The 26,780-nt window shown below is 36.0% G+C and overlaps 1 protein-coding gene across 7 annotated transcripts in view; it reads left to right on the plus strand.

The window, feature by feature from the left end:
- Positions 1 to 26,780, plus strand: part of LOC148942127 (putative inorganic phosphate cotransporter) — a 200,136-nt gene that overhangs the window by 114,783 nt on the left and 58,573 nt on the right. For 4 of the 7 annotated variants that reach the window (XM_089103446.1, XM_089103447.1, XM_089103450.1 and 1 more), the window contains 2 exons: positions 6,972 to 7,104; positions 12,669 to 12,883. In XM_089103446.1, coding sequence (XP_088959572.1) covers positions 6,972 to 7,104; positions 12,669 to 12,883 — 348 coding nt within the window. Of the gene's footprint in view, positions 1 to 6,971; positions 7,105 to 12,668; positions 12,884 to 26,682 lie in introns of all 7 variants that reach the window. The other 3 variants (XM_089103448.1, XM_089103449.1, XR_016143194.1) reach the window with 2 other exon arrangements.

Raw genomic sequence — 26,780 nt, forward strand, 5'->3', positions numbered from 1 at the left:
ACGATTTATTCTGGTAGCTCTTTACTTTTACTCGAAAAGTGTCCTCTTGTGGGAAATACAAAATACGATGAAATTACGTTCCCATGGTTCTAATTCATATCCTTCAATTAGGGGGGGGTCAGGACTTTATATGAAAAAAGGAATTTTAAGTGAAATACTCATAAATATAGCTCTTAATATGGTTTTTCAGTGTTTTTTCTAACGAATATAAGCAAAATACGACGAAATTACGTTCCCATGGTTCTAATTCATATCCTTCAATTAGGGGGGTCAGGACATGGTTCTGGAAGTGTGTATGAATTCTTCATTTCTAGCCGTTTTGCAGATGTAATAATGTAATATTTTGTATTTTTTCAAACTTTTTTGTGTTTTTGCAACAGAATGGCTCATATTTAAAACACTTACCCTTAGCTAGTTGAAAATGTGTATGAATTCTTCATTTTTAGCCGTTTTGCAGAGGTAATAAAGGAAAATTTTGTATTTTTTCCAACTTTTGTGGGTTTTAGCAACAGAATGGCTCAAATTAAAAACACTTACCCTTAGCTAGTTGAAACTTTATATGAATTCTTCATTTTTAGCCGTATTGCAGAGGTAATAAAGGAATATTTTGTATTTTTTCTAACTTTTGTGTGTTTTCGCAACAGAATGGCTCATATTTAAAACACTTACCCTTAGCTAGGTGAAAATGTGTATGAATTCTTCATTTTTACCCGTATTGGAGAGGTAATAAAGGTATTTTTTGTATTTTTTCTATGTTTTGTGTGTTTTCGCAGCAGAATGGCTCATATTTAAAACATTTACCCTTAGCTAGTTGAAAATGTGTATGAATTCTTCATTTTTAGCCGTTTTGCAGAGGTAATAAAGGAATATTTTGTATTTTTTCTAACTTTTGTGTGTTTTCGCAACAGAATGGCTCATATTTAAAACACTTACCCTTAGCTAGTTGAAAATGTGTATGAATTCTTCATTTTTAGCCGTTTTGCAGAGGTAATAAAGGAATATTTTGTATTTTTTCTAACTTTTGTGTGTTTTCGCAACAGAATGGCTCATATTTAAAACATTTACCCTTAGCTAGTTGAAAATGTGTATGAATTCTTCATTTTTAGCCGTATTGCATACGTAATAAATGAACATTTTGCATATTTATTAAATATTCTGTTTTTACGCAATAGAATGGCTCATAATTAAAAAATTTTCCCTTTAGCTAGTTTAAAATATGTATGAATTATTCATTTTTTGCCGTATTGCAGAGGTAATAAAGGAACATTTTGCATTTTTTCTAACTTTTGTGTGTTTTCGCAACAGAATGGCTCATATTTAAAACACTTACCCTTAGCATTTTTTCTAACTTTTGTGTGTTTTCGCAACAGAATGGCTCATATTTAAAACACTTACCCTTAGCTAGTTGAAAATGTGTATGAATTCTTAATTATTACCCGTATTGCAGAGGTAATAAAGGAATGTTTTGTATTTTTTCTAACTTTTGTGTGTTTTCGCAACAGAATGGCTCATATTTAAAACACTTACCCTTAGCTAGTTGAAAATGTGTATGAATTCTTCATTTTTACCCGTATTGCAGAGGTAATAAAGGAATATTTTGTATTTTTTCTAACTTTTATGTGTTTTCGCAACAAAATAGCTCATATTTAAAACACTCATCCTTAGCTAGTTGAAAATGTGTATGAATTCTTTATTTTTACCCGTTTTGCAGAGGTAATAAAGGAATCTTTTGTATTTTTTCTAACTTTTGTGTGTTTTCGCAACAGAATGGCTCATATTTAAAACACTAACCCTTAGCTAGTTGAAAATGTGTATGAATTCTTAATTTTTCCCCGTTTAGTAGACGTAATAAATGAAAATTTTGAATTTATTCTAACATTTGTTTGTTTTAGAAACATAATGGCTAATAAATAAAAAAATAAAACCAATCTAGTTTGAAATGTTTATTACTTATTCATTAATACAATTAGATCATTGTTATTTAATGTCGATTTTTTATATTGTATATAATTTGTTTTTTTTAGCAACAGAATGGCTCATATTTAAAACACTTAACCTTAGCTAGTTGAAAACGTGTATGAATTCTTCATTTTTACCCGTATTGCAGAGGTAATAAAGGAATATTTTGTATTTTTTCTAAGTTTTGTGTGTTTTTTGCAACAGAATGGCTTATTTTTAAAACACTCACCCTTAGCTAGTTGAAAATGTGTATGAAGTCTTCATTTTTAGCCGTTTTGCAGAGGTAATAAGGGAACATTTTGTATTTATTTAACTTTTGTGTGTTTTCGCTACAGAATGGCTCATATTTAAAACACTTACCCTTAGCTAGTTGAAAATGTGTATGAATTCTACATTTTTACCCGTATTGCAGAGGTAATAAAGGAATATTTTGTATTTTTTCTAACTTTTGTGTGTTTTCGCAACAGAATGGCTCATATTTAAAACACTCACCCTTAGCTAGTTGAAAATGTGTATGAATTCTTCATTTTTACCCGTATTGTAGAGGTAATAAATGAATATTTTGTATTTTTTCTAACATTTGTGTGTTTTCTCAACAGAATGGCTCATATTTAAAACTTTTACCCTTAGCTAGTTGAAAATGTGTATGAATTCTTCATTTTTACCCGTATTGCAGAGGTAATAAAGGAACATTTTGTATTTTTTCTAACTTTTGTGTGTTTTCGCAACAGAATGGCTCATATTTAAAACACTCACCCTTAGCTAGTTGAAAATGTGTATGAATTCTTCATTTTTTGCCGTTTTGCAGAGGTAATAAAGGAATATTTTGTATTTTTTCTAACTTTTGTGTGTTTTCGCAACAGAATGGCTCATATTTAAAACACTTACCCTTAGCATTTTTTCTAACTTTTGTGTGTTTTCGCAACAGAATGGCTCATATTTAAAACACTTACCCTTAGCTAGTTGAAAATGTGTATGAATTCTTCATTTTTACCCGTATTGCAAAGGTAATAAAGGAATATTTTGTATTTTTTCTAACTTTTGTGTGTTTTCGCAACAGAATGGCTCATATTTAATACACTTACCCTTAGCTAGTTGAAAATGTGTATGAATTCTTCATTTTTAGCCGTTTTGCAGAGGTAATAAAGGAATATTTTATATTTCTTCTAACTTTTGTGTGTTTTTGCAACAGAATGAATCATATTTAAAACACTTACCCTTAGCTAGTTGAAAATGTGTATGAATTCTTCATTTTTATCCGTATTGCAGAGGTAATAAAGGAATATTTTGTATTTTTTCTAACTTTTGTGTGTTTTCGCAACAGAACTCAGACCTATATGGTATTGATTTAAGTGCCCTACGAGTAAAGTGCTTACAAAATGTATGTGAATTTTTTTATTAATAAAATTCATATATATATATATATATACAACAATGTCTTTGAATATTAACTTTAGATTTCTTCATCTTCTATCTATAGGCAACTGTTATGAAACACAAATGCTGGCACATCATTTGGATTCACTGTATATTGATCTTGATTGACTGCAAAGTCAGGGTCACATTTTCTACAGTACAATGTAACTTCACTCTTGTCATATCTCTTTGTATAGTCAATTATACTATTTGCATTCCGATTATGAAATTCACGAGTTTCAATCTGTCTATTTGAGGCAATATCACATACAATGTTTTCAAATGTTGAATCACATTCGGTAACTGCCAAATAAAAATCACTTGGTTTATAATCATAGTAGGTAGTGTCATCGCAACGATGACGTAGAATCCAGATTGTCTTGTTACCCCAATAGTTGAATCGTAGACCAGATTCCTCTTCCCAGAATAATTTAACTCCACGACGATACCAATCTCGTAGCAATAAACTAAAATCACGATTGGGATTCTTTCCAATCATAGCGGGGTAAGTATTCTCCCACTGATCACATTTATCGTAGTGACAATTGGAGCACATGTGCCCTCTAGGATGAGAGTCACACACCTCCTCAAGACATGAATTACATCCTTTAATTTGTACTGCATAGTCTCTATGTAATTTACAAGGATTACATAATTTAAACTTTTCACTATAGTCATCAATAATTGTACAATTCTCACATTGATTCCACCTGCCAATAGTTTACACGAAAATTTGAAATATATAGAACTTTTTTCGTTTTACTATTTCAACTCACTCACAGATAAAAAGAAACTGATCCTCTTCGTTCGATAAATTCAATGAGAGGGAAATGGGGGGGGGAGAGGAGTAGCTCTGTGACGTTACCTCTTTCGAATGATAGGGGGGGGCATCTACATTGAATCCATTGGCAATATTTTCAAAAGTATATCCACAATATGATTCTGCTTTGTTTCAATTAATATATCAATAAATTGACTATAAGCATTTGAATCACATTTTAAAAGATTCATACAATAGTCCAATGGGGGTGAATCACTCCTCATTATATTGTCAAGTGTTCCCTGACAAGAGAATATCCTGCGTTTAAGAGATAACTTGAGAAAATCATCATCCAAAATCAAATGTTTTTCCATAAACACTAGATTTGATCTAATTCTCTCTTTCTCAAATTTATTCATTTTTCAGTCCTTTCACTCCGACTGCTGACTCTAGACTGACCCTGATTCGTTAGCCCTAACCAGAAAAGAAAGAGAACATTTTCGATTTCGAAACAATTTTAATGAATAATTACAACAACATCAATAATACAGAGCATGTACAATTAACGATACTGTTTATTGTCTTCAATATGTTTCACCAATGCACTTAAAGCACATTGAAGTCTATTCACATGTGCTATATCAACTTTAGCTGCAAAACATAATTGATCCTCCATTTTAAATTTGCTCAAGGATATCACATATCTTGCATATACTGCATTCCATTCCAGACAAAGCCGTGATCCTTTCTTAATTTCCACCGCAATGCTTGGTGCTCTTGTACTATTATCATCATCTCCACTATCAAATTCTAATAGGGTAAACATTCCACTCATCGCCATCCCAAATATATATCCAAATGAGTAAAGTCAAACTGTTCTTCTCACTCCTTGAATTATATTCACAGACTAATAAAACTATAGCAAAAATCCTTTCTTTATATTCCCTCCGCCGCTAATATGTAACAAGCCCTCTGATTGGCTGAGAAGGAAACACGTGATCTAACTGTTTCCGGGAAACTCATAACATTGCTGAGAGCAACAACAACAAATACTATTTCTGGACACCATGACATTCACCTCGAGCAACAATAACAAATACTATTTCTGGATCATAACATTCGCTATATATATATATATATATATATATATACATATATATTTATTTCTTTTTGCGAGAATTTGGGATTGTAAAACAATGGTGGGAGGGGGTTAGGGTAAAAAGAATATATTTTATGTTTTCCATTGATTATAATGATGTTTGTATGGTTTGGGGGGGGGGGGTTTGGGGTAAAGGAAAATATTTACATTTTATCTGAATATAATGGAGGATTTCCAAGGAAAATAATTTAATTTTAAAATGTACTAAAACGGAACTTACATGGTAAATTGTAGTTGCCAAGGCTTCTAATTCATCAATATTATCCATTGTACTTGTTTGCACTATGTCAAAATACTTTCTAATAATTGAATCGTATTGCATGTCCGTTATATACGACATCTCAAGGGCGAATTGTTATGTAATGGGAAAAACTATATGTAACCAGCCCTCTGATTGGCTGAGAAGGTGGATGTAACCGACTCGCTGATTGGCTGAGAAGGAAACACGTGATCTAACTCTTTCCGATTTCTGGAAACTCTTAACATACGCCTCGAGCATGTACATGTCCAAAACAACAACAACATCAAATGCTGGTTCCTATTTCTGGACACCTTGACATTCGCTGAGAGCGTGCACTTGGCCAAAACATCAACAACAACAAATACTGTTTCCTATTTCTGGACACCATGACATTTGCCGAGAGCTTGCACTTACAACGATAACAACAAACAAATGCTGTTTCCTATTTCTGGACACCTTGACATTCGCCTCGAGCGTGTACTTACAACAACAACAACAAATAAATCGACCTTGGAAAAAGAGGTCATTGACCCCATTAACCACGTGTTCTCCGTAATGACTCTATGCCCATATATGGGGTGCTGTTCGGAGTTATAGGGTCACTTCTACTAAGGAAAGGGAAATGTCGATAATTTCGTATCTTCAGCACATCTTCTACTAAACGCTGTCGGGTCGCAGCCAAACTTAATGGGAAGCAAGAGATAGTACCTTAATTGTGCCATAATCAATCGCTCTTGATTTGATCCATTGTCTTGATTGTGTCTATACGAGGTACAGACCAAGTCCTGCATCTGTGGGGAGGGTTTTCTACATTCAGGCAATAAGGACGTCTATCAGAAAGATTGGAACATGGTGAGCAATTTGGGGAGAGCCAATTTCTTCGTTGTGAATTGTAAGTTTTATGTCAGATTTGGCCTCTGTTCGGGAGATTGTCAGAGCCATTCCTAGGGCTAGTACACTAGGGAAAACATTTATTACAGCTCCTCCTCGCGACTCAAATATTAGCAAAAATGTCAAATCGAAGTGAAATTTTGGATGAAAGTGGGTAAATTTTTGCGATGCACAGATCCTGAAAGCATATTTTTCAGTGTATCCGGCTTATCGCTACTTTCGTACTCATAAAACCTATGCTTGAAGTATCTTGATGCCACGGAAAACGTAAATGACTCTCTTCAATTTCTGTCCAACGAGACATAGCTACATGTGTTGCTCTACAACTGTGATTTACGTGTTCTTTTTGCCGTAACACATCATGGAGTCATTGCATCAGGGGTCTAGTTTTTATTGTTAGCATATTTTAAGGGATGATTGTGGTGATAAACCTTTGTAATTTTTTGATGCTTTGTTTTTGTAAATGACTTTTCTTCAATTTTGCTGCTAGTCTGACTAAATTGCTTCTATCGTTTTTCATAACCTTTGTCAACTCCTTTTTATAGAATGGGTTTTTGTCAGCATTGCCTTATCTAATGATGTGGATAGTTGCTAATGTATCAAGTTGGATTGCTGACTATTATCGTCACAATAGAAAAACCTCTGTCACCACAATCCGGAAAGCTTGCAATTCAGTAGGTAAGAATAGGTTTGCTGTTTTACATCAAATTTTTAAAACAGAAAAAAAAAATCGGAAAACAGTAAAAACTTGGGAACAAGTGAAGGAGACATGCCTATCCCATGCAACAAGAAAACAACAATAATCAAATGCTTGAATGACTCCATAAATCTGTAAGTAGTGTCTCAAAACCAGCTCTCCTTGACGAACTTTAAGTAAGGAACGATTCGGCCCAATAGTAACCGAAAGTCTAAAAAATGGCTATACTAACGCTGATTCCGAATATAAAGTTCACTAGGTTTAATGTTTAATATAAAAGATACAAGCCTGAGAAAATTTGCTTGATTTTCGAAAAAGAGGGGAAACACACTTAAAAGTTAAGGGGTCGGTACTCACGTATTATAGCAACCACAGTCAAGAAGTGAAGTTAGGTCAATCATATTGAAATATACCAAAATATGATGAAAATGTAATACTTTAGTGACAAAATTATGGATAAATACAACAGAGGATTATTAAAAGCAGGCGACCCAGAACGCATTATATTAAATACCTAACCTTACCAACTATGAATATGAAATGTCTGATCAAGACGTACATGCATAGTAGTTTATCTCACTAAGGCCAGGCTGATTATCACCAACTGCAGACAGAAAAAGTGGTAATACAGCAAACCAAGAACAACAGTGTGATCGATATAATACGTAAGTTCCAAGCGATCTAAAAAACACCATCAGATTCAGCATGTAAGATAACCCTACTGTAGAGGTTTCAAGTTTCTATGTATAAAAATGCGGAATTTGTATTTCATGTCAGAAGAAAGATTATCGATGTGTTTTTTTTTTCAGGGGTGATCATGTTAAACCACTGGTCCTATGAGATCGAGAGAGGGCTTATTCTAACAGAAATAAGAAGTTCTAGTGCCCTTTTAAAGCGAATAAAAAGATCGGAGGGAACTAGGTACCTTCCCACGCCTTATTTTCCTCAATGAACATCTGATCAAAATTTTGAGATAGCCATTTATTCAGCATAACTGGAAGATCCAGTAACTATGCCTTTTGGGATGACATGACCCCTATAGTCCCTGGGGAAACGGTTATAAATCACGCAATTTGCCCATCGCTCACTTGTAGCACTTGGGGAAATATACGGAAATTTATGAGGGTAAATTCTTCGGGGGGAAGTGATTTTCCGTAAGAAGAATTTCTCTGTGATGAGGAAAGTTTCGATAAGGAATTTCTCACGGTAAATTTTACAAGGGGATAACTATTAAAACTTAGTAAATAAGTTTTAACTTTCAATGATGGTTTTTACTTTCAGTTGAAAAAACTTGTTATTTTGTTTAATCTTGAAAAGAAACAAGGTTTAGCCATAAAAGATGAATATACAAATCCTTTTTCTTACCGAAGAAAGAAAATACTGAATGAACGAACAAAATTATTTATAACTATTAATATTACCAAACACAATAAAATACCCCAACATAGAGCGTGAGGTGTAAGGCTGGGATAAACAACTGATTGAGTCTATTAAACATAAATCTCTGCTACCCTATTGCAAAAAAAAAGAGAGAAAACAAAAAAGTAGAAACAAACAATATGCTAAATTTGAAAAGGGGAAAAATTCCACCAATAACAACTAAATAAATCCAAAAATAATCTGTTGTTCGGATCAAGGGCCTTTTTTTTACATCGCCTGGTTCTATCTTCTTATCAATTAAAACAAACTTTCGGAAAAAGAAGTTTTTCAAAGGAAAGTAAAGGCCATTTTAAACTTAAGATCAGCAGATACAAATACCAGATAAAATTGAAGCTTAAAACGACCAGAAATTACTATTAAAGAATAAATGAAGCCCAAACCGAACAGAGATTAGATAAAGAGTCATAACGAAAAACATACAACAAGTAATAATATAAATGAATAAATGCATCTTAAAACGAGTAAAGCTTAAACTAAATATGCAAATCAAGCTTAAAACAAATAAAATATTTTGCTATTGAAGTATAAATGAAACCAAAAACGAACAGAAATTTAATAGACAATGCAAACAAACATACAATATATATACTAATATAAATGAATGAGTAAATCTGAAAACTAGTGAAACTTAAATTGAATATGCAAATCAAGCTTGAAACGAACAAAAATGACTACAAACAAGAGTTTGGGTATCGCATTCTTCTCTCACTGTAAAAGTCTAAAGTCTACTGCGTCATGGGCGCTTTACTGAAAACTATATGTGTTTTGAACGGTCTTGAAAAGTATAAACAAAACCAAGTTGACTATTTGATATATAATGATCGTTGAAAATCGTTGAAAAATTAATCGTTGAAAAATCCCTCAGTTCAAGATTTCATTTCACTGTAATTTTCCTCTTCATTTTCAATGCTGTAAGAACTGGAAAAGAAAATGTTTGTAATATAATATGTTTTCAGTGAAGCGCCAATGATGCAATAGGCTTTAGGTTTTTACAGTTAAGGAAGGGGGCTGTATCCAAACTCTTGTTTGTAGTGGAACTATACTCGTCTTGCACAATCTTAAAAGGCACTAATAAATTAAACTAAATATTTGATGCATAATGATATTAATTGCTGAAAGCTCACCAGTTCAAAATTTTGATGTAATTTTAATGTTTGTTTTCAATATTAAGTACAAAAAAATATTTGTAATGTAATTCCTTTTCAGTAAAGCGCCAACGACGCAGTAGGTTTTAGACTTTTTTTTCTGTGAGAGAAGGAGGCGATACCCAAATCCTTGTTTGTAGTGATGTTTGTTCGTTTCAAGCCTGATTTGCATATTCAATTCAAGTTTCAATCCTTCTAAGATTTATTTATTCATTTATATTAGTATCAATTGTATGTTTGTTTCCATTAATTGTTTATTAAATTTCTGTTAGTTTTGCTTTTCATTTATACTTCAAAAGCAAAATATTTTTTTGTCGTTTTGAGCTTGATTTGCATATTCAGTTTAAGCATCACTCGCTTAAGCAGTTAAGCAGTTTTCATTCAGCGCTCGTCTGATGAACATCGCCTCGGGGAGTGTTGCTTGCAAGTGAAATACAAAATAGAATTTAGACTCTTGTGATAATATCTCTGGACTGCTATTTATATATGATTTTTGATCGTGATTTGGATTACTGAAGCAGAAATACGTAAGCAGTGTGTATATGTCTTGAAATTTAAATCTGTAATAGAGGATTTTTATTTATATATTTTGAAATTTAAATCTGTAATAGAGGATTTTTATTTATATATTTTTCATACGGATAACCTTGAAACCAGATACTTAACTATGCAATTGGTATTTAATGTGACATTTCGGAAATAAGTATGAATCATTTCTCTGAATGAAAATCTGTTTTCATTCAGCGTTGGTTGCAAGTGAAATACGAAATAGAATTTAGGCTCTTGTGATAATATCTCTGGACTGTTATTTATATATGATTATTGATCGTGATTTGGATTACTGAAGCAGGAATACGTAAGCTGTCTGTGGGAGGATTGGAATTTTTGAAAAATGAATAACTCAAACGGAGCGAGCAGAGCCTTAACTGAGGATATGCCCGAGGATACAGTTAATGCTCAGTTTATACACGAAATTAATTTCAAGCTAGATTTGATACAATAATTAATGGAGGCTACTGAAAAGACTTTGCCGGAAATTTTAGTGAAGGATTACATCAGTTGAAAGCTATTTTTCTTCTTTTATTCAGAAACTATCTGAAAATGTCAAAGCTTGTGAAGAGATGAAAGGAGAAATTGAGATGTTTCGGAAGAATTTACGAGCAGCTACCATGCGGGCTGACGCATTTGATGAAGAACTGAGAAGATTTAATGTTGTCTTATATAACTTCGAACCTATTAATCCTGCTATATATACGCTGAAGCAAGAAATAATTATGGTTCTTAATAAGTGTATACCGGATTTAAATGGCGGGACCAGTCTTACTAAAGATGAACTCTGTTGAATATCGCGGGATAATTCTTAAGTCTAATTCCCTTTTGAAGAGGAATGGGTTGTCGGCTGCCCCTGATTATAGTGCCAGGCAAAGGGAAGCTCGTAAAAACCTTAAACCGGTCTTAGAGTACGCTTTGTAGAAACACCATCAAGCTAGGCTTAGGGGTGAAAAGTTATGCATCGACGGCAGAGTCTTGTTTATGACTTTCCTTCGGAATGTGTTAAGGAAGTAACCACCAGCTCCAGATAAGTGAACAAATAGGGGCCTCCTCGGAAGGGGTTAGCAGAAACAAGAGAAGTTGAACTAGCTAAAGAACCGGCTAGCGAAAAAACGGATATTTCCGTCGCTGGCAGAGTGGTGTCTGAAATCTCTGAGAGTGATAGTCAAGCCGAGGGTGATATCGAGACGGTGATCGAATTTAATATACGTGATCCGAAACCGAATTTCTCGAAAGGGGCTCCGCGTCCTGTCTGGAATTCTCTAATAGCTGCGAAAAATACTGAAAAGCGAAAATCCTGGGCGGTCATAAGCCCGGATTATCAAAATCGTATTGATGCCCGTAATGTTGCAAGAAAGGACTCTAGATCTGGCGGCGGAAGAGCTAACTGCAGAGGTCAGTCGAAGAGAACCAGAGCTGCGTCATCAAAAGATTATTATAGATTTTCATACTTACTTGATAAGCCAGAAACTCCCTTTCTCCTGCTGACACATGACCAGCTTGTTCTAAGTGAAGAGGGACAGTGTGGCCATGTTCACCCTATGCGAGTAATCACATGGAATGTCCAGGGTGTGAGAAATAAGGTTGAACAAGTACTGAAGGACCTAGGTGGTGTTGATGTTATTGCTCTTGTGGAGTCGTGGCATAGTGGCGATACAGTGCCTTATTTTGAAGGATACTGGGTAGAAAATCTGGCGCGTAAATCAGCAAATAATATGAAATATTATTGAGGTATTTTGTTGTTAATTAAGCAAGATTGTTTCCGTAAACATTCTCGAATTTCTAGTTTATCGGAGAATATTGTATGGGTTTAGATTCATCTAGTTAGTTGTAAAAGTTTGATTTCTGGTGCGGTATATATTGCCCCCCAGAATAGTTCGTATGTAGCACAAGTGACATAGAATTTACTAGAGGATGAGCTTAGGCAATTTTGATCTTGTTTTTATAATGATTTTTTTTTGGTGGTGGGGGACTTTAATGCTTATACAGGAATATGTAAGGAGATTAATCAAGTTTTATTTGTTGATACGCCGGACCTGATACCTGATATTTATAAGACATCTAGAAGGAGCAAAGATATTGAAAGATGGGTTAATTGTTGGCCCGTTGGGGTAAAAGGCTTCTAGAACTGTGTTCAGACAATGCATTAGTGATTGGAAATGGAAGATTTGGGAAGGATGGGGAGGAGGATGAGTTTACCTGTCTGTCGGGGACAAATCCTAGTGTAATTGATTATGTTTTGGTTGGTATTGAACTCGTGGCCCTGACAGTTGATGTTGAGGTTCTTTGGGTCGTAGGCTAAGACCACTTACCAGTTGAGATTAAGCTTTGCCTTGGAAGAGTAGTTCCAAGGAATAAAACAGGTGATAGTCCTACTAGGAGGGTAACAAAGGATCTTTATTTTTCAGGGAAGTTTTTAAAGAGTGAATGGAGTAAAGAGGAGCTGGAGTTGATGAAAGAGGAGTTTTTGAGGCCTGAAAGCCAATTACAAATCCCTGAAGCTGATACTTGGCCTAGTTTTCTTGAGAGTATAGATGAAGATTCTAGTGGCCTTGATAGTGAAGAATCAAGGGCGGCTCCGCAGTTTCCGATGAAAGAAAAAAATTATGAGTTAGTGAAGGAGGTAATCTCAGGTGAAGTTAGGAAAGTAGTTAAGAAGATGAAGGGAGGATCAGGGCCAGGAATAGATGGTATACCTGCAGTTTTGCTAAAGAGGTTTCTTGATGTTTTTTTGCTTGTTTTAGTGAATATTTTTAATAGAATTATAAGTAGTGGTGTATGGCCTTCCCTATGGAAAGTATCGATTATGGTACCTCTATTTAAGAAAGGTAGTCCCAGTGATCATGATAGCTATAGGTTGATAGCATTAGCGCCTGCACTTGTAAAATTTTAGAAAAGATTTTTGACAATCGGTTGAATGAATGATTGGAGGGTTATGGGGTAATTAAAGAGGAGCAGGGGGATTTCAGAAAATGGTATAGTACGTTGGAGAGAGCATTTGTGTTAATGGCACTGATACAGAAATATGTATTAGGTAGAAAAAAGCTGTATGTTGCGTTTCTAGACTTAAGAAAAACATTCGACAATGTAGATAGAGCTCCCCTTAAAAAGGATTAAAGAAATAAAGGTTTACCTTCAGGTTTTATTCGTTTATACTTTGGTATGTATTCTGGGACTAAGTCTATGGTCAGGGTTGCAGGTTCGGGATTTTTCAGGCTATTTGACCTTAAGAAAGGAGTGAAGCAGGGCAGCGCCATGTCCCCGAGACTGTTCGGTTTGTTTTTGAATGATATGGTGGAGTTTCTGGAAGAAAAATGGGTTCCAAAGCTGTGTCTTGGAAAAATTAATTTTTCGGTGTTATTATTTGCGGATGACACTGCATTGGTGGCGAAGTCGGCAAGGGAGTTTCAGATGTTAGTGGGTTTAATTGAGGAATACTTACAAATGAAAAAGTTACAGCTGAACGTTATGAAAACTGAAGTGGTTGTTTTTAGTAAAAGGAATGAAAAAAAATAATATATTTGTATTTGGAGGACAACAATTAGAAGTAGTTGAAAAAATAAAGTATATTGGTTATATCTTCCAAAGTAATGGTGGATGGAGTTCTCATATTAAAGAAGTGTTAAATAGGGGAACAGCTCCAACATTTTCACTTTTCAGGAACAAAATTAGTGGAATAAAGACTTTGTCTTTGCATAAGAGGTTTTTTTTTTATCTAAGATTATGCCGATTCTCCATTACGGGGCAGAGATCTGGGGACATGAGAGCGCTGCCCAGTTAGAAAGCGTTCAGCTAGGTTATTTTAAGAGATTGTGCGGGTTGCATAGAATGACCTATTCCCAGTTTCTTAAAGGAGACCTTGGACTTTGGTCTCTTAAAAGTTATAGGACAGTCCAAATGATAAAATTTTGGCTAAGGGTCTTACAGTTACCCAGTGACAGGCTACTGAAGGCTGCATATGATGAGTTACTTCAGCTACATAGAAAAAGATCTTAGCCTTTTAAAGTTAAAGAGGTATTGGATATGTCAGGTTTTTCTTTCGCATGGAATGATGGCCTTGGACCAACTAGTCAATAATTACAGTTGGACAAGGAAATCAAGAGGGTGCTGGAGGACCAGACGATACAGAAATGGGGTGAGGAGATTAATAATTCGGAAACTTTAAGATATTATAATGAGGTTAAGATAATTTATAGTTAGGAATTTTACTTTAAGTTAAATTTACCGTCTAGATACCTTACATATTGGATGCAGCTACGATCTAATTGTCTTCCGATTCGTTCGAGATTGAAAGTTTTTGAGAGGAGTAAAAGTGTCCCGGACGGCAGGTTTGCTTGCCCTCTTTGCCAAGAAGAGGAGGAGAATTTGGAGCATTGTCTGAGTCGTTGTCGAGGTCTTTTGGGGGTAAGGGAAAATTTACTTGGGAACGATGGAGTGCTGCATCCTGATGCCTTGAAAAGCACGTCGTCACAATTTATTTGTCTAGTGGGAAGATATCTTGATGAGTATTTTGCAAAATGAAGAGAGTAGGGTTTATTTTATTTTTATTTTTTTTCTTTATTATTGTGACGAGTGGTGTAATTTTTTAATATTTTGTTTTATTTTTGTAAATTGCCACATTTTTGCTTGAAATAAAAGTTATCGTTATCTTATCTTATCTCGCTTTGATAATTATTTGTTCATTTATATTATTACTTGTTGTATGTTTTTTGCTATGATTGTTTATCTAATTTCTCTTCGTTCTGGGTTTCATTTATTCTTTAATATTAATTTATGGTTGTTTTGAGTTTGAATTGTAACAGGTATTTATGGGGGAGGGGGCGTTCTAATTGCCCTTCAATCTCTTTTGACTTTTTAAAAGTGAACTAGAACTTTCAATTTTCAATCAAATGAGCCCTCTCTGAAGTTTATACGAGTATCCTTTCTATAAGAACCATATATGCCCCCAGGGCATAACTTACAACGCCTGTTTCCGGGCCCTGGGGATTTGTGTCGATCCTGGAGGAAATTTTTATCAGATGGGTTTTGTAAAAAAGGATGTGCAGGGGTGGGGGGTTCTAGTTACCCTCTGATCTCTTTTGACTCTGAAAAAGTGAACTAGAACTTTTAATTTCCAATCAAATGAGCCCTATCTGAAAATTATACGAGCATCCCTACTGTAAGAAGCATATTTGGCACCAGGGTAACTTACAGCGCCTACCCCCGGGCCCTTGGGGTCTTTGTCGACGCCGGAGATTTCGTTATCTGACCTTTGAACTATTTTTAACAAAATGTCTATCTCAAATTTTTATCTGATGCATTTGGGGAAAAGGCGTTGGAGGGGGGGGGGGATGGGGGGTGGCTAGATGCCGTCGGATCTGTTTCGAATCTTAAAAAGTGAACTAAAATTTTTCTATTTCGAATCAAATGAGCCCTCTCTGAAATTTATACAAGCATCCCTTCCGTAAGAACCATATATACACCCAGGGCATAACTTTACAACGACTGCCCCCGGACCCTGGGGGTTGTGTCGACACCAGATATTTTATATCTGACCTTTTAACTATTTTAACAAAATGCCTATCTCAAGTTTTTATCTGATTCATTTGGGGAAAAAAGGACTTGGGGGGACTAGTTGCCCTCTGATCCCTCTAAACTCTTAAAAACTTAGCTAAGACTTTCACTTTCCAAACAAATAAGCCCTCTGAAGTTAATACGAGCATCCCTTCCATAAGAATCATATTTGCCACCAGGGCATAACTTAGAACGCCTACCCCCGGGCCCTGGGGGGTTGTGTCAACACCGAAGTTTTTCTTATCCGACCTTTCAACTATTTTTTACAAAATAATTATCTCGAAATTTTTATCTGAGGCATTAGGGGAAAAAAGGGTGGGGGGGGGGGGGCTAGCTGCCCTCTGATCTCTTTTGACTCTGAAAAAGTGAACCACGACTTTCAATTTCCAATCAAACGAGCCCTATCTGAAGTTTTCACTAGCATTCCTTCCATAAGTACCTTATATACCCCCAGGGTATAACTTGTAACGCCCGGACCCTGGGGGGATGTGTCGACCCCGGAGTTTTTGTTGTATGATCTTTGAACTATTTTTAAGAAAATGGTTACCTTAAATTTTTTATCGGATATATTTGAGGAAAAAGAGTGTGAGGAGGGGCTAGCTGCCCTCCGATCACTTTTGACTCTTAAAAAGGGCACTAAAACTATCAACGACCCCTTCCATATGAAGTGCCTTTGGGGAAAAAAATAATAAAACATTGGAGCTGTATAGCCTTTACTATAGGCAACGCTAAAGTGTTGCCTCTCACTTTCTCTCTACAATGAAATACTGATCCATATGCAGATAATCTTTGTCTCAGATTAATTAAAAAAAAATTTTTTACACAAAATAAATTTTTCAAAGAAAAGTAAAGAACCCCATTAAACAAAAAATGAGCAAAAATAAAATCAAATAATCTACGAAGCGTCAAAATACCGCAAATCAGCATTGATAAATAAATGAAACCCAAAACGAACAGAAATTACAATAAATAACCGAGTTAAACTCAAAACGAGCAGAAATTAACATAAGTTGGGCTCAAAACTCCTATACCTTCCCAAGGCCGGAACATAATTTGCACTTTACTGAAAAAAATATAAATGTTCTTACTTTTATAACTATAATAAATCAAATAATATTAACATTTGACTACTAAATATCAGTATATGTATATTAAACTGACAATGCACATTCATTCGTATTTTTTCTGCTCATTCGATTGGAAATCGAAAGGCCTAGTGTCCTTTTTAATAGTCGAAAGTGATTGGAATTCTTGAAATTTTTATAGTAAAGATCGATGTGAGTGTAAAGTATAATTTCAAAATTTGTAGAAAATTTTTCAGCAATTTTTAACAACATACACCCTTTTAAAAATCTGGACAAAAATAGTAGCGTTTAGTTTCGTTTCATACCTCCTCTAATTGACCTGAAATGGAAAACTTGATACCATTCGCAAAAAAAACTGCTTAATTTCTTTGATAGGTTGGATACACTTACGCTATTTTGACTTGGTTAAATTCTAAGAGCAGAAGTAGCCCCGAAAGTTTAAACATAATATCATCAGTCGTTCTTGGGATACTGCTGAAATGCCTTATTGCGAAATAGCGATAATACAGTACATTTTGAATTGATCTTATGATCAAATGGCTATTTGATCTTTAATCTTATGGCAACATTTAGTTTTTAAACATAAAGGCAAATGGGAGGTTGGGCGTGGGAGGGGATTTAGTTGCCCTCCAATCACTTTCGATTATTAAAAAGGGCATCATCCCTTTCTATTTTCGATCAAATGAGCCCTTTCGAAGTTCCTATGAAAACTCCTTCGATATAAAGTGCCCTGGTCTAAACAACAACAACAAAAAAAATCATACATTATACTCACATCGATCTTTAATATAAAAATTTCAAGCCTTCCAATCACTTTCGACTATTAAAAAGGGCACTAGGCCTTTCGATTTCCAATCGAATGAGCCCTTTTTGAGTTTCTACGACAACGCTTTCTATAAACAACTTATATGTCCAACGGGCATAAATTACAACCCTTACCCTAAGGGCTGCGATGGTGGTTGTCATCCTCTAAGAAATAATTTCCAGAACTTTCAATTACGTTATTCAAACCGGCTGTCTCAAAATTTTGAATGGATGTGTTTGAGAAAATGGTGGGCGTGAGAGGGGCGTTAGTCGCTCTCCCATCACTTTCAACTATTAAAAAAGGCACTAGCCCTTTCAATTTCCAATCAAATGAGCCCTTTTGAAGTTTTTACGACAACGCTTTCAATAAAAACCCTATATGCCTCTAGGACAATGCTTGAAACCCTTGCTTGGAAGGTTGGGGGGGGGGGGGGGTTTCATCCTCAAAGACCTAATTTCCAGAACTTTCTACTACGTTGAACACAATGGTGTAGCGATAAAAAATTTATGACTGGTGTTAATTGTGGTAATAAAGATTGACCGCGTCAAATGCAATATTATACTTTAAAGTTGTGAACTTACACCTTATCAGTTTTCTGATAGCGCCACTCATAGCGCTAAAGACTGTGCCATCGAGGACTGAACCAGTTCTTCCGGGGTGACTTTTCTTAAGCTACTTAATAGGCTAGGCAAGCTATAAGAATAATGAGAAAATTAAAAGGTTCCGCCGGGGAATTTTACGATCGCATCATCTGAGCCGTTATAGCTTATCTCGTGCCGTTGAGGGCTACAACGACTACTGTGGTTCTCCTCCAACTTTATGATCGCGCCACAGCAATGGGGGGTAAAGTTAATTTATGACCGTGCCACTCTCAATCTTTGAGAGAAAATAAAATATGTAGCTATATAAATGTAACCTTTTTTCCTCGAGTTATCTCGAGATCAATTACCTCTAAAGTTATGTAGAAATCAGATCCCTGGGAGCGCTACCGCTGGGGGCATACGAACTAGCTACTTGCTGTGCGATTAGATACAGACGTATAAAATAATATAAACACAAGTGGAAAAGCAATAGTTTTATTGAGACTTACATTTAGGTGTACAGCAGTGCTTCACTTTAACTGGCAACAATAGTGACTGAGATAACAATAATGACCATAATAATGACTGAATTGCAATGCCTGAACGCCATAATAATTGTGATTATAATAATGAGAGTGCAAAAACACTTTTCTTCGATATATATCCTAAGTCCTGATCATGTGCCGTGAGAGCTACCCCACGATTGGCGCAAGTCCTGTGGAGGGGGCCGCTATTTTGTAATTATGTTCGCAAACTCACTAGATTATGCGAACTATCTCTCCAATCATTTGTTTTAAATATTCTGATGATTTAAACGTTGACAATTCTCTTATAATTTAAACTTCCTGAGAAAACATTGTATCTAGCATTTTTTTCATTACCAAATATCTTAGCGAAATTCAAAACCGTCTCCCGTGATTAGCGCCGAGGTTTGGCTGAAACTTAACATGCAATTTTTCTTTTTGCTGATTAAGAATTTAGACTCCTGGAAACGGTATTTGAACTCAATTAGGGGAGGTTTAATTTATGTCGGAATTATCTTTAGAAAAAAGGAATTATATTTTTTGTATTTTAAATATATCACATTTTTGAGGCTGACGCTTCGAATTTTTGAGGTATCGCCTCCCCTTCCTTCATAAATTTCTACTCCTCTGGAAGTAGAAGGTTTATTCTCTAAGTCCTTGCTTTGAGTTTTCAACTCGGGAGATTTGAAAGATTCTTGAGAGCTTTGAGAGGAATCAGAAGTTTTTGCGGGGTTCCTTCATTGCTTAAATGCCATGTCTTCAGGGGGATGGGGCATTCTTTGCACTAGTGTTTCCCTCCATTAAGTCCACTGTTTAGGCTTGACCTTGGACACAGTTATATCATGATATTGTCCTTGCGGGTCATCCTTGGGAGTTTTATTCTTAGGCAATGTACTTTGACTCTTTTTTATTGGGAAATTTATTAAATCCATAGCTTCTCGCAGATTTTTTTAATTGAATCTTTGGGAGGAGTTTTTTTCTACAGCAATACCCGGAGTTTCTACAGCTCTGTTCAGTTCCTCCTGTAATGACAGGGGCCTCTCCATTGGTGTTGCAGGGGAAACCATATCACCTGCAAATCTTTTGGGGGGACAAGGGGTTGAAATTATATCAGGGAAAAATTGGTTTTTCGGAGATATTGTATAATCTAATTCTCCTGCGCTCTCCGATGATGAACTTTTTGGATCTTTTGGCGTTTTTATTCTCTCTGGTAGTAGGAATTTTCCTTTAGGAATGACTAAATTTTTCATAGCTAAAAATTCTTCAAAGTTTTCCTCATCGCTCTCATCCTAGAAATAGTCTTGCTTGACATTAAAGGGTTTTAGCTCTGCCAATCTCATCTGATGAATCGGTAGACGAGGGACGCGGTACCCATCTTTCTTGAAATTTGGCTCTTTTTATTCGGCTAACATGCGCCTTGGTAAGTTCTTCCACTATCGGGGTTCACTACTTTAAAAGTATAATCGTTATCGTATCTTTTGACTATTCTATACTGTCCAGAATATTTGATGGAAAGTTTTTTGCCTTCCGTTTTTACCTCGTTCTTTAGGTAGACGCAATCTCCTATTTTGAAATCTATGATCCTCTTGACTTTAAGTTGCTTTCTTAGTTATTGATTTATTTTACATTTTTCCAACTCTTGCCTAACTGTCTTATAAGTTTTCCTCATCCTATTTATGAACTCCTGTTTGTAATCCTCCAAGTTATTGTAATAGTGCCGGGATTCAATAATCTCATCATACGGGATTCTAAAATCACGACCAAAAAGTAAATAAAAAGGGTTGTCTTTGGTTGTTTCTGAATAAGCCGTATTAATTACGTTAGTTAAATAAGGTGAGAATTGATCCCAATCGTTCCTGTTGTCTTTTGTATAAATGCTTAATACATTCGAAAATATTTAATGCCTATTTTCTATTTTACCATTAGCTTATGGGTGATATGGAAATGTTACCAATTTCTCTATATTAAGAAAACTCATTAAGTCTTTTGTTACTTTTGAAACAAAATAGCTTCCGTTGTCACTTAAAACTTTATTTGGAATGCCAAATTGTAAAAATAATTTCTCTAACGCCTAACTTGTGGCGTAAGCGCCTTGATTCTTTAATGCTTTTGCAAAAGTAAAACCAGAAAAATGATCTATAACTGAAAGAATACAAGTGTGGCCTCTGTTGGAAACACGCAAGCCTCCACTGGTTCCATATAAATCAAATGAGACAATATCTAAGGGGAATCTCGCTACCGGGACTCTTCCCATTGGAGGGTTAGGATAAGCCTGGGGTTTTTTTTGTAAGTTACACGCTTCGCATGTACTTATAAATTCTTTAAGTTTTATTTGTGTAACGTATATAATCGAACAGCAAGTAGCTAGTTCGTTTGCCCCCAGCGGTAGCGCTCCCAGGGATCTGATTTTTACATAACTTTAGAGGTAATTGATCTCGAGATAACTCGAGGAAAAAAGATTGCATTTATATAGTTACACATTTTATTTTCTCTCAAAGATTGAGAGTGTTGCGGTCATAAATTCACTTTAGTCCCCATTGCTGTGGTGTGATCATAAAGTTGGAGGAGTACCATAGTAGTCGTTGTAGCCCTTAACGGCACGAGATAAGCTATAGAGGCTCAGATGATGCGATCGTAAAATTTCCCGGCGGAACCTTTCAATTTTCTCATTATTCTTATAGCTTGCCTAGCCTATTAAGTAGCTTAAGAAAATTCACCCCGGAAGAACTGGCGCAGTCCTCGATGGCACAGACTTTGGCGCTATGAGTGGCGCTATCAGAAAACTTATAAGGTGTAAGTTCATAACTTTAAAGTATAATATTGCATTTGAGTCGGTCAATCTTTATTACCACAAATAACACCAGTCATAAATTTCTTATCGCTACATATGGTGCGGTCAGTAGGATTCGAACCTACGCTCCCAAAGGGAGCGTAGAGTAAAATGTGATATATTTAAAATGCAAAAAATAAAATTCCCTTTTTCTAAACATAATTCCGACATAAATTAAACGTCCCCTAATTGAGTTCAAATACCGTTTCCAAGAGTCTAAATTCTTAGTCAGCAAAAAGAAAAATTGCATGTTAAGTTTCAGCCAAACCTTGGCGCTAATCACGGGAGACGGTTTTGAATTTCGCTAAGATATTTTGTAATGAAAAAAAAATGCTAGATACAATGTTTTCACATGAAGTTTAAATTATGAGAGCAGTGTGAACGTTTAAATCATCGAAATATTTATAACAAATGATTGGATAGATAGTTCGCATAATGTAGTGAGTTTGCGAACATAATTACAAAATAGCGGCCCCCTCCACAGGACTTGGACCAATCGTGGGGTAGCTCTCACGGCACATGATCATGACTTAGGATATATACCGAAAAAAAGTGTTTTTCGCGCTCTCATTATTATGATCAGCATCATTTCGGCGTTCAGGCATTGCAATTCAGTCATTATTATGGTCATTATTGTTATCTCAGTTACTATTATTGCCCGTTGAAGTGAAGCACTGCTGTACACCTAAATGTAAGTCTCAGTAAAACTATTGCTTTTCTATTTGTGTTTATTTTATTTTATACGTCGTTATCTAATCGCACAGCAAGTAGCTAGTTCGTATGCCCCCAGCGGTAGCGCTCCCAGGGATCTGATTTCTACATAACTTTAGAGGTAATTGATCTCGAGATAAGATTGAGTGTGGCGCGGTCATAAATTTACTTTACTCCCCATTGCTGTGGCGCGATTATAAAGTTTGAGGAGAAACATAGTAGTCGTTGTAGCCCTTAACGGCACGAGATGAGCTATAGCGGCTCAGATGATGCGATCGTAAAATTCCCCGGCGGAACCTTTTAATTTTCTCATTATTCTTATAGCTTGCCTAGCCTATTAAGTAGCTTAAGAAAAGTCACCCCGGAAGAACTGGCGCAGTCCTCAATGGCACAGTCTTTGGCGCTATGAGTGGCGCTATCAGAAAACTTATAAGGTTTAAGTTCACAACTTTAAAGTATAATATTGCATTTGACGCAGTCAATCTTTATTACCATAAATAACACCAGTCTAAATTTCAATTCGCGATTGAATGAGCTCTTTTTGAAGTTTTTATGACAACTCTAACTATAAAAACCTTATATGCCCCCAGGGCATAACTTACAACCTTTACCCTAGGGCTCTGGGGGGTTTGTCATCCTTAAATACATAATTTCCGGAACTTTCAACTACTTTGAACGAAATGGCTATCTCTAAACTTTTGTTGAATGTGTTTGGGGAAATGGTGGGCGTGGGAGGGGGGTCAATTACTCTCCTCTCACTTTCAACTATTAAAAAGGGCAATTTCAATTTCATAACAAGTGCTTTTTGAAATTTCAACAACAACCTTCTATATAAACCTTGTATGCCCCCAGGGCATTACTTACAACCCTTGCACTGAGGGCTCTGAGGGGGTTATCATCCAGAAAGAACTAATTTTCAGAACTTTCAACTACGTTGAACAAAATGGATATCTCAAAATTTTGATAGGATGTGTTTGGGGAAATTTTGGGCGTGAGAGGGGGGTTAGTTGCGCTTCAATCACTTTCGTCTATTAAAAGGGCATTAGTCCTTTCCATTTCCAATTGAATGAGCCCTTTTTGATGTTTTTACAACATCGCTTTCTATAAAAACCTTACATACCCCGAGGGCATAACCTACAACCCTTGCCCTGAGGGTTGTGAGGGGGAGGAGTTGTCATCCTTAAAACTAAATTTCTAAAACTTTCAACTATGTTGAATAAAATGGCTATCTAAAAATTTTGATTGGATGTGTTTTAGGAAAAGGTCGGCGTGAGAGGAGGGTTATTTGCCCTCAAATCACTTTCGACCATTAAAAAGGGCACTAGCCCTTTGAATTTCCAATCGAATGAGCCCTTTTTCAAGTTTATATGGCAAATATTTAAATAAAAACCTTACATGCCCCCAGGGCATAACTTATAACCTTTGCCTTGAAGACTGTGGGGGGATTGTCTGCTCCAAAGGTATAATTTCTGAACTTTAAACTGCGGGGAACAAAATGGCTCTCCAAAAATTTTGATTGGATATGCTTGGAAAAATGGTGGGCGTGGAAGGGGTGTTAGTTGACTTCCAATCACTTTCGACTATTAAAAAGGGCACTAGCCATTTCAATTTCCAATTCAATGAGCCCTTTTTGAAGTTTTTACGACAACGCGTTCTGTAGAAACCTTATATGCCCCCATGGCATAACTTACAACCCTTGCCCTGAGGGCTGTGGGGGAGTGTACTCCTCAAAAATATATTTTCTATCTGGAAATCAACATCGCTGAACGAAATGCCTATCCAAAATTTTGATTGGATGTGTTTGGGGAAAAGGTGGGCGAGAGAGAGGGGTTAGTTGCCCTCAAATCACTTTCGATTATTAAAAAGGGCACTAGACCTTTGAATTTTCAATCGAATGTGCCCTTTTTCAAGTTTCTACAACAAAGTTTTCAAGAAAAACTTATATGCCCCCAGGGTATAACTTATAACCTTTCCCTGAAGACTCTGGGGGGAGTGTCCTGCTCAAAGGTATAATTTCTGAACTTAAAACTGCGTGGAACAAAATGGCTATCTCAAAATTTTGATCTGTCTGGGTAAATGGTGGGCATGGAAGGGGTTTTAGTTGCCTTCCAAATACTTTTGACTATTAAAAAGGGCACTTCAATTTCTAATCGATGAGCCCTTTTTGAAGTTTCTACGACAACGTGTTCTATAAAAACCTTATTTGCCTCCAGGGCATAACTTATCAAAATTTTGATTGAATTTGTTTTGGGAACCGGTGGGTGTGAGGGGGGGGGGGTTAGTCGCCCTCCAATCACTTTCGAATATTAAAAAGGGCACTAGCCCTCTCAATTTTCAATTGAATGAGCCTTTTTTGAAGTTACTACGACAACGCCTTCTGTAAAAACCTTATATGCCCCCAGGGCATATACAACCCTTGCCCTGAAGGCTTTGGGGGAGTGTCCCCCTGAAAAACATAATTTCTATTTGGAAATCAACTACGCTGAACAAAATGGCTATCTCAAAATTTTGATTGGATATGTTTCGGGAATTGGTGGACGTGGAAGGGGTGTTAGTTGCCTTCCAATCACTTTCGCCTATTAAAAAGGGCACAAGCCACTCGAAATTCCAATTGAATGTGCCCTTTTCGAAGTTTCTACGACAACTTGTTCGATACGAAATGCCCTGCTCTAAAGGAAGAAAAATAATAAAGAATACATTGTGTCAACATCGTTCTTATATGCCCTCAGGGCATAACTTAAAACCCTTGCCCCGAGGGTTGTGGGGGAGTATCCTCCTCAAAAACAGAGAAAAAAAAGAGAGAGACTGAGAGAGAGAGAGACAGAGAGAGAGAGAGACAGAGAGAGAGAGAGAGAGAGAGAGAGAGACATAGACAGAGAGAGAGAAAGAGAGAGAGAGAGAGAGAGAGAGAGAGAGAGAGAGAGAGAGAGTGAGAGAGAGAGAGAGAGAGACAGAGAGAGAGAGAGAGAGAGAGAGAGAGGGAGAGGGAGAGAGAGAGGGGGAGAGAGAGAGGGAGAGAGAGAGGGGAGAGAGGGAGAGGGGGAGAGGGGGAGAGAGGGGGAGAGAGAGGGAGAGAGAGAGGGAGTGTGTGAGAGAGAGTGAGAGAGGGAGAGAGAGAAAGAGAGGGAGAGAGGGAGAGAGAGAGAGAGAGAGAGAGAGAGAGAGAGAGAGAGAGAGAGAGAGAGAGAGAGAGAGAGAAAGAGCCTGTATAAAAAAAATTCTATGACTGAAATCATAATTATGGGCACATTTAAAGAGCATATATTACATAATTTTTCCCTTAGGAGTGGTCGTATTGTTTTTAGTATCAATGACACTTCCAAAATTACAAAAGATGACAAATGAACAGCTAAAGAAAAAGGTATGGAAAAAAATCACATTGAATTGCAAAGGAAGACATTGCACAACGAAATTTGCTGTTAGAAGAAAACAAATCACAATGGAATAAAGGAACCCATTGTTTAATGTGTATGAATTTGTGAAGGATAAACCAGAAGAATGAATTGAATTCCCGCCAGAATTGCTTAATTCAATTGAAATTGCTGATTTTTCACCTTAGAACGAAGCAGTGTTATTTTAGCATCTATAAAGATACACAGAAGGGAGAAAATTATCGTGCCTGAACTTTTTAACCACCCTGGAACGGGAAGAAGTTATTTTGGCGCGGTGAAGGATAAACAAGAAACAGGAATTGAATTCATGCCAGAAGAAGACTCATTTGAGTGACGTTATATTTATATACGTTTAAGAGCAAAAACATGATGATTTTCCCCCATGGGTGGTCATATCGTTTTTTGTATCCATGACGCATGCAAAATTCTAAAAAATGACAAACTCCTTTGAACAGGAACGAAAAACGCAAAGAGTAAAAAAACAGCGAAGATACATTGAATTGCATACTAAAATAATGCAATACGAAATCTATGGTTACCTGAATTCCTCAAGTATTTCAACCATTTTAACTTAGGAAAAAATATGCGTATCGAACCTGAACAGGAAGCATTTGCAAAGTACATCTTGGACCTGGGAAATGGAAATCTTCCACAAGTTGACTACTACTGACTACTAAAAGCGATCACAACGGCAATTTTAACACAGAATTGAGTATGTGCATTGTTAATCTTGATAATATGTATCTATCGATAGATAAACGATAGTATTTTAACATAACGTCTGGCAATATTTTTTAAATACCGCTGCTGTTCTAAATATGTTTATTGGGCTATATAGGATAATAAATCTGAAAACTTGAAAAAACTCGTTTTCGCCCATTGTCTTCTGGTTTTATTTTTAGTATCGTTAATCTATTAACGTATTTCTGTTTTACTTTCAGGGACGTTTGTTCCTGGACTAGCTTTAATTTGCGCTGCGTATACAGGATGTAATGCAGTTTCTACTGTTATATTTTTGACTATTGCTGTTGGTAGTAAT

Source organism: Artemia sp. Qi Xiang Cuo, chromosome 17 (assembly GCF_049724085.1).
Source record: "Artemia sp. Qi Xiang Cuo chromosome 17, ASM4972408v1, whole genome shotgun sequence".
In the NCBI taxonomy this organism is placed as follows: domain Eukaryota; kingdom Metazoa; phylum Arthropoda; class Branchiopoda; order Anostraca; family Artemiidae; genus Artemia; species Artemia sp. Qi Xiang Cuo.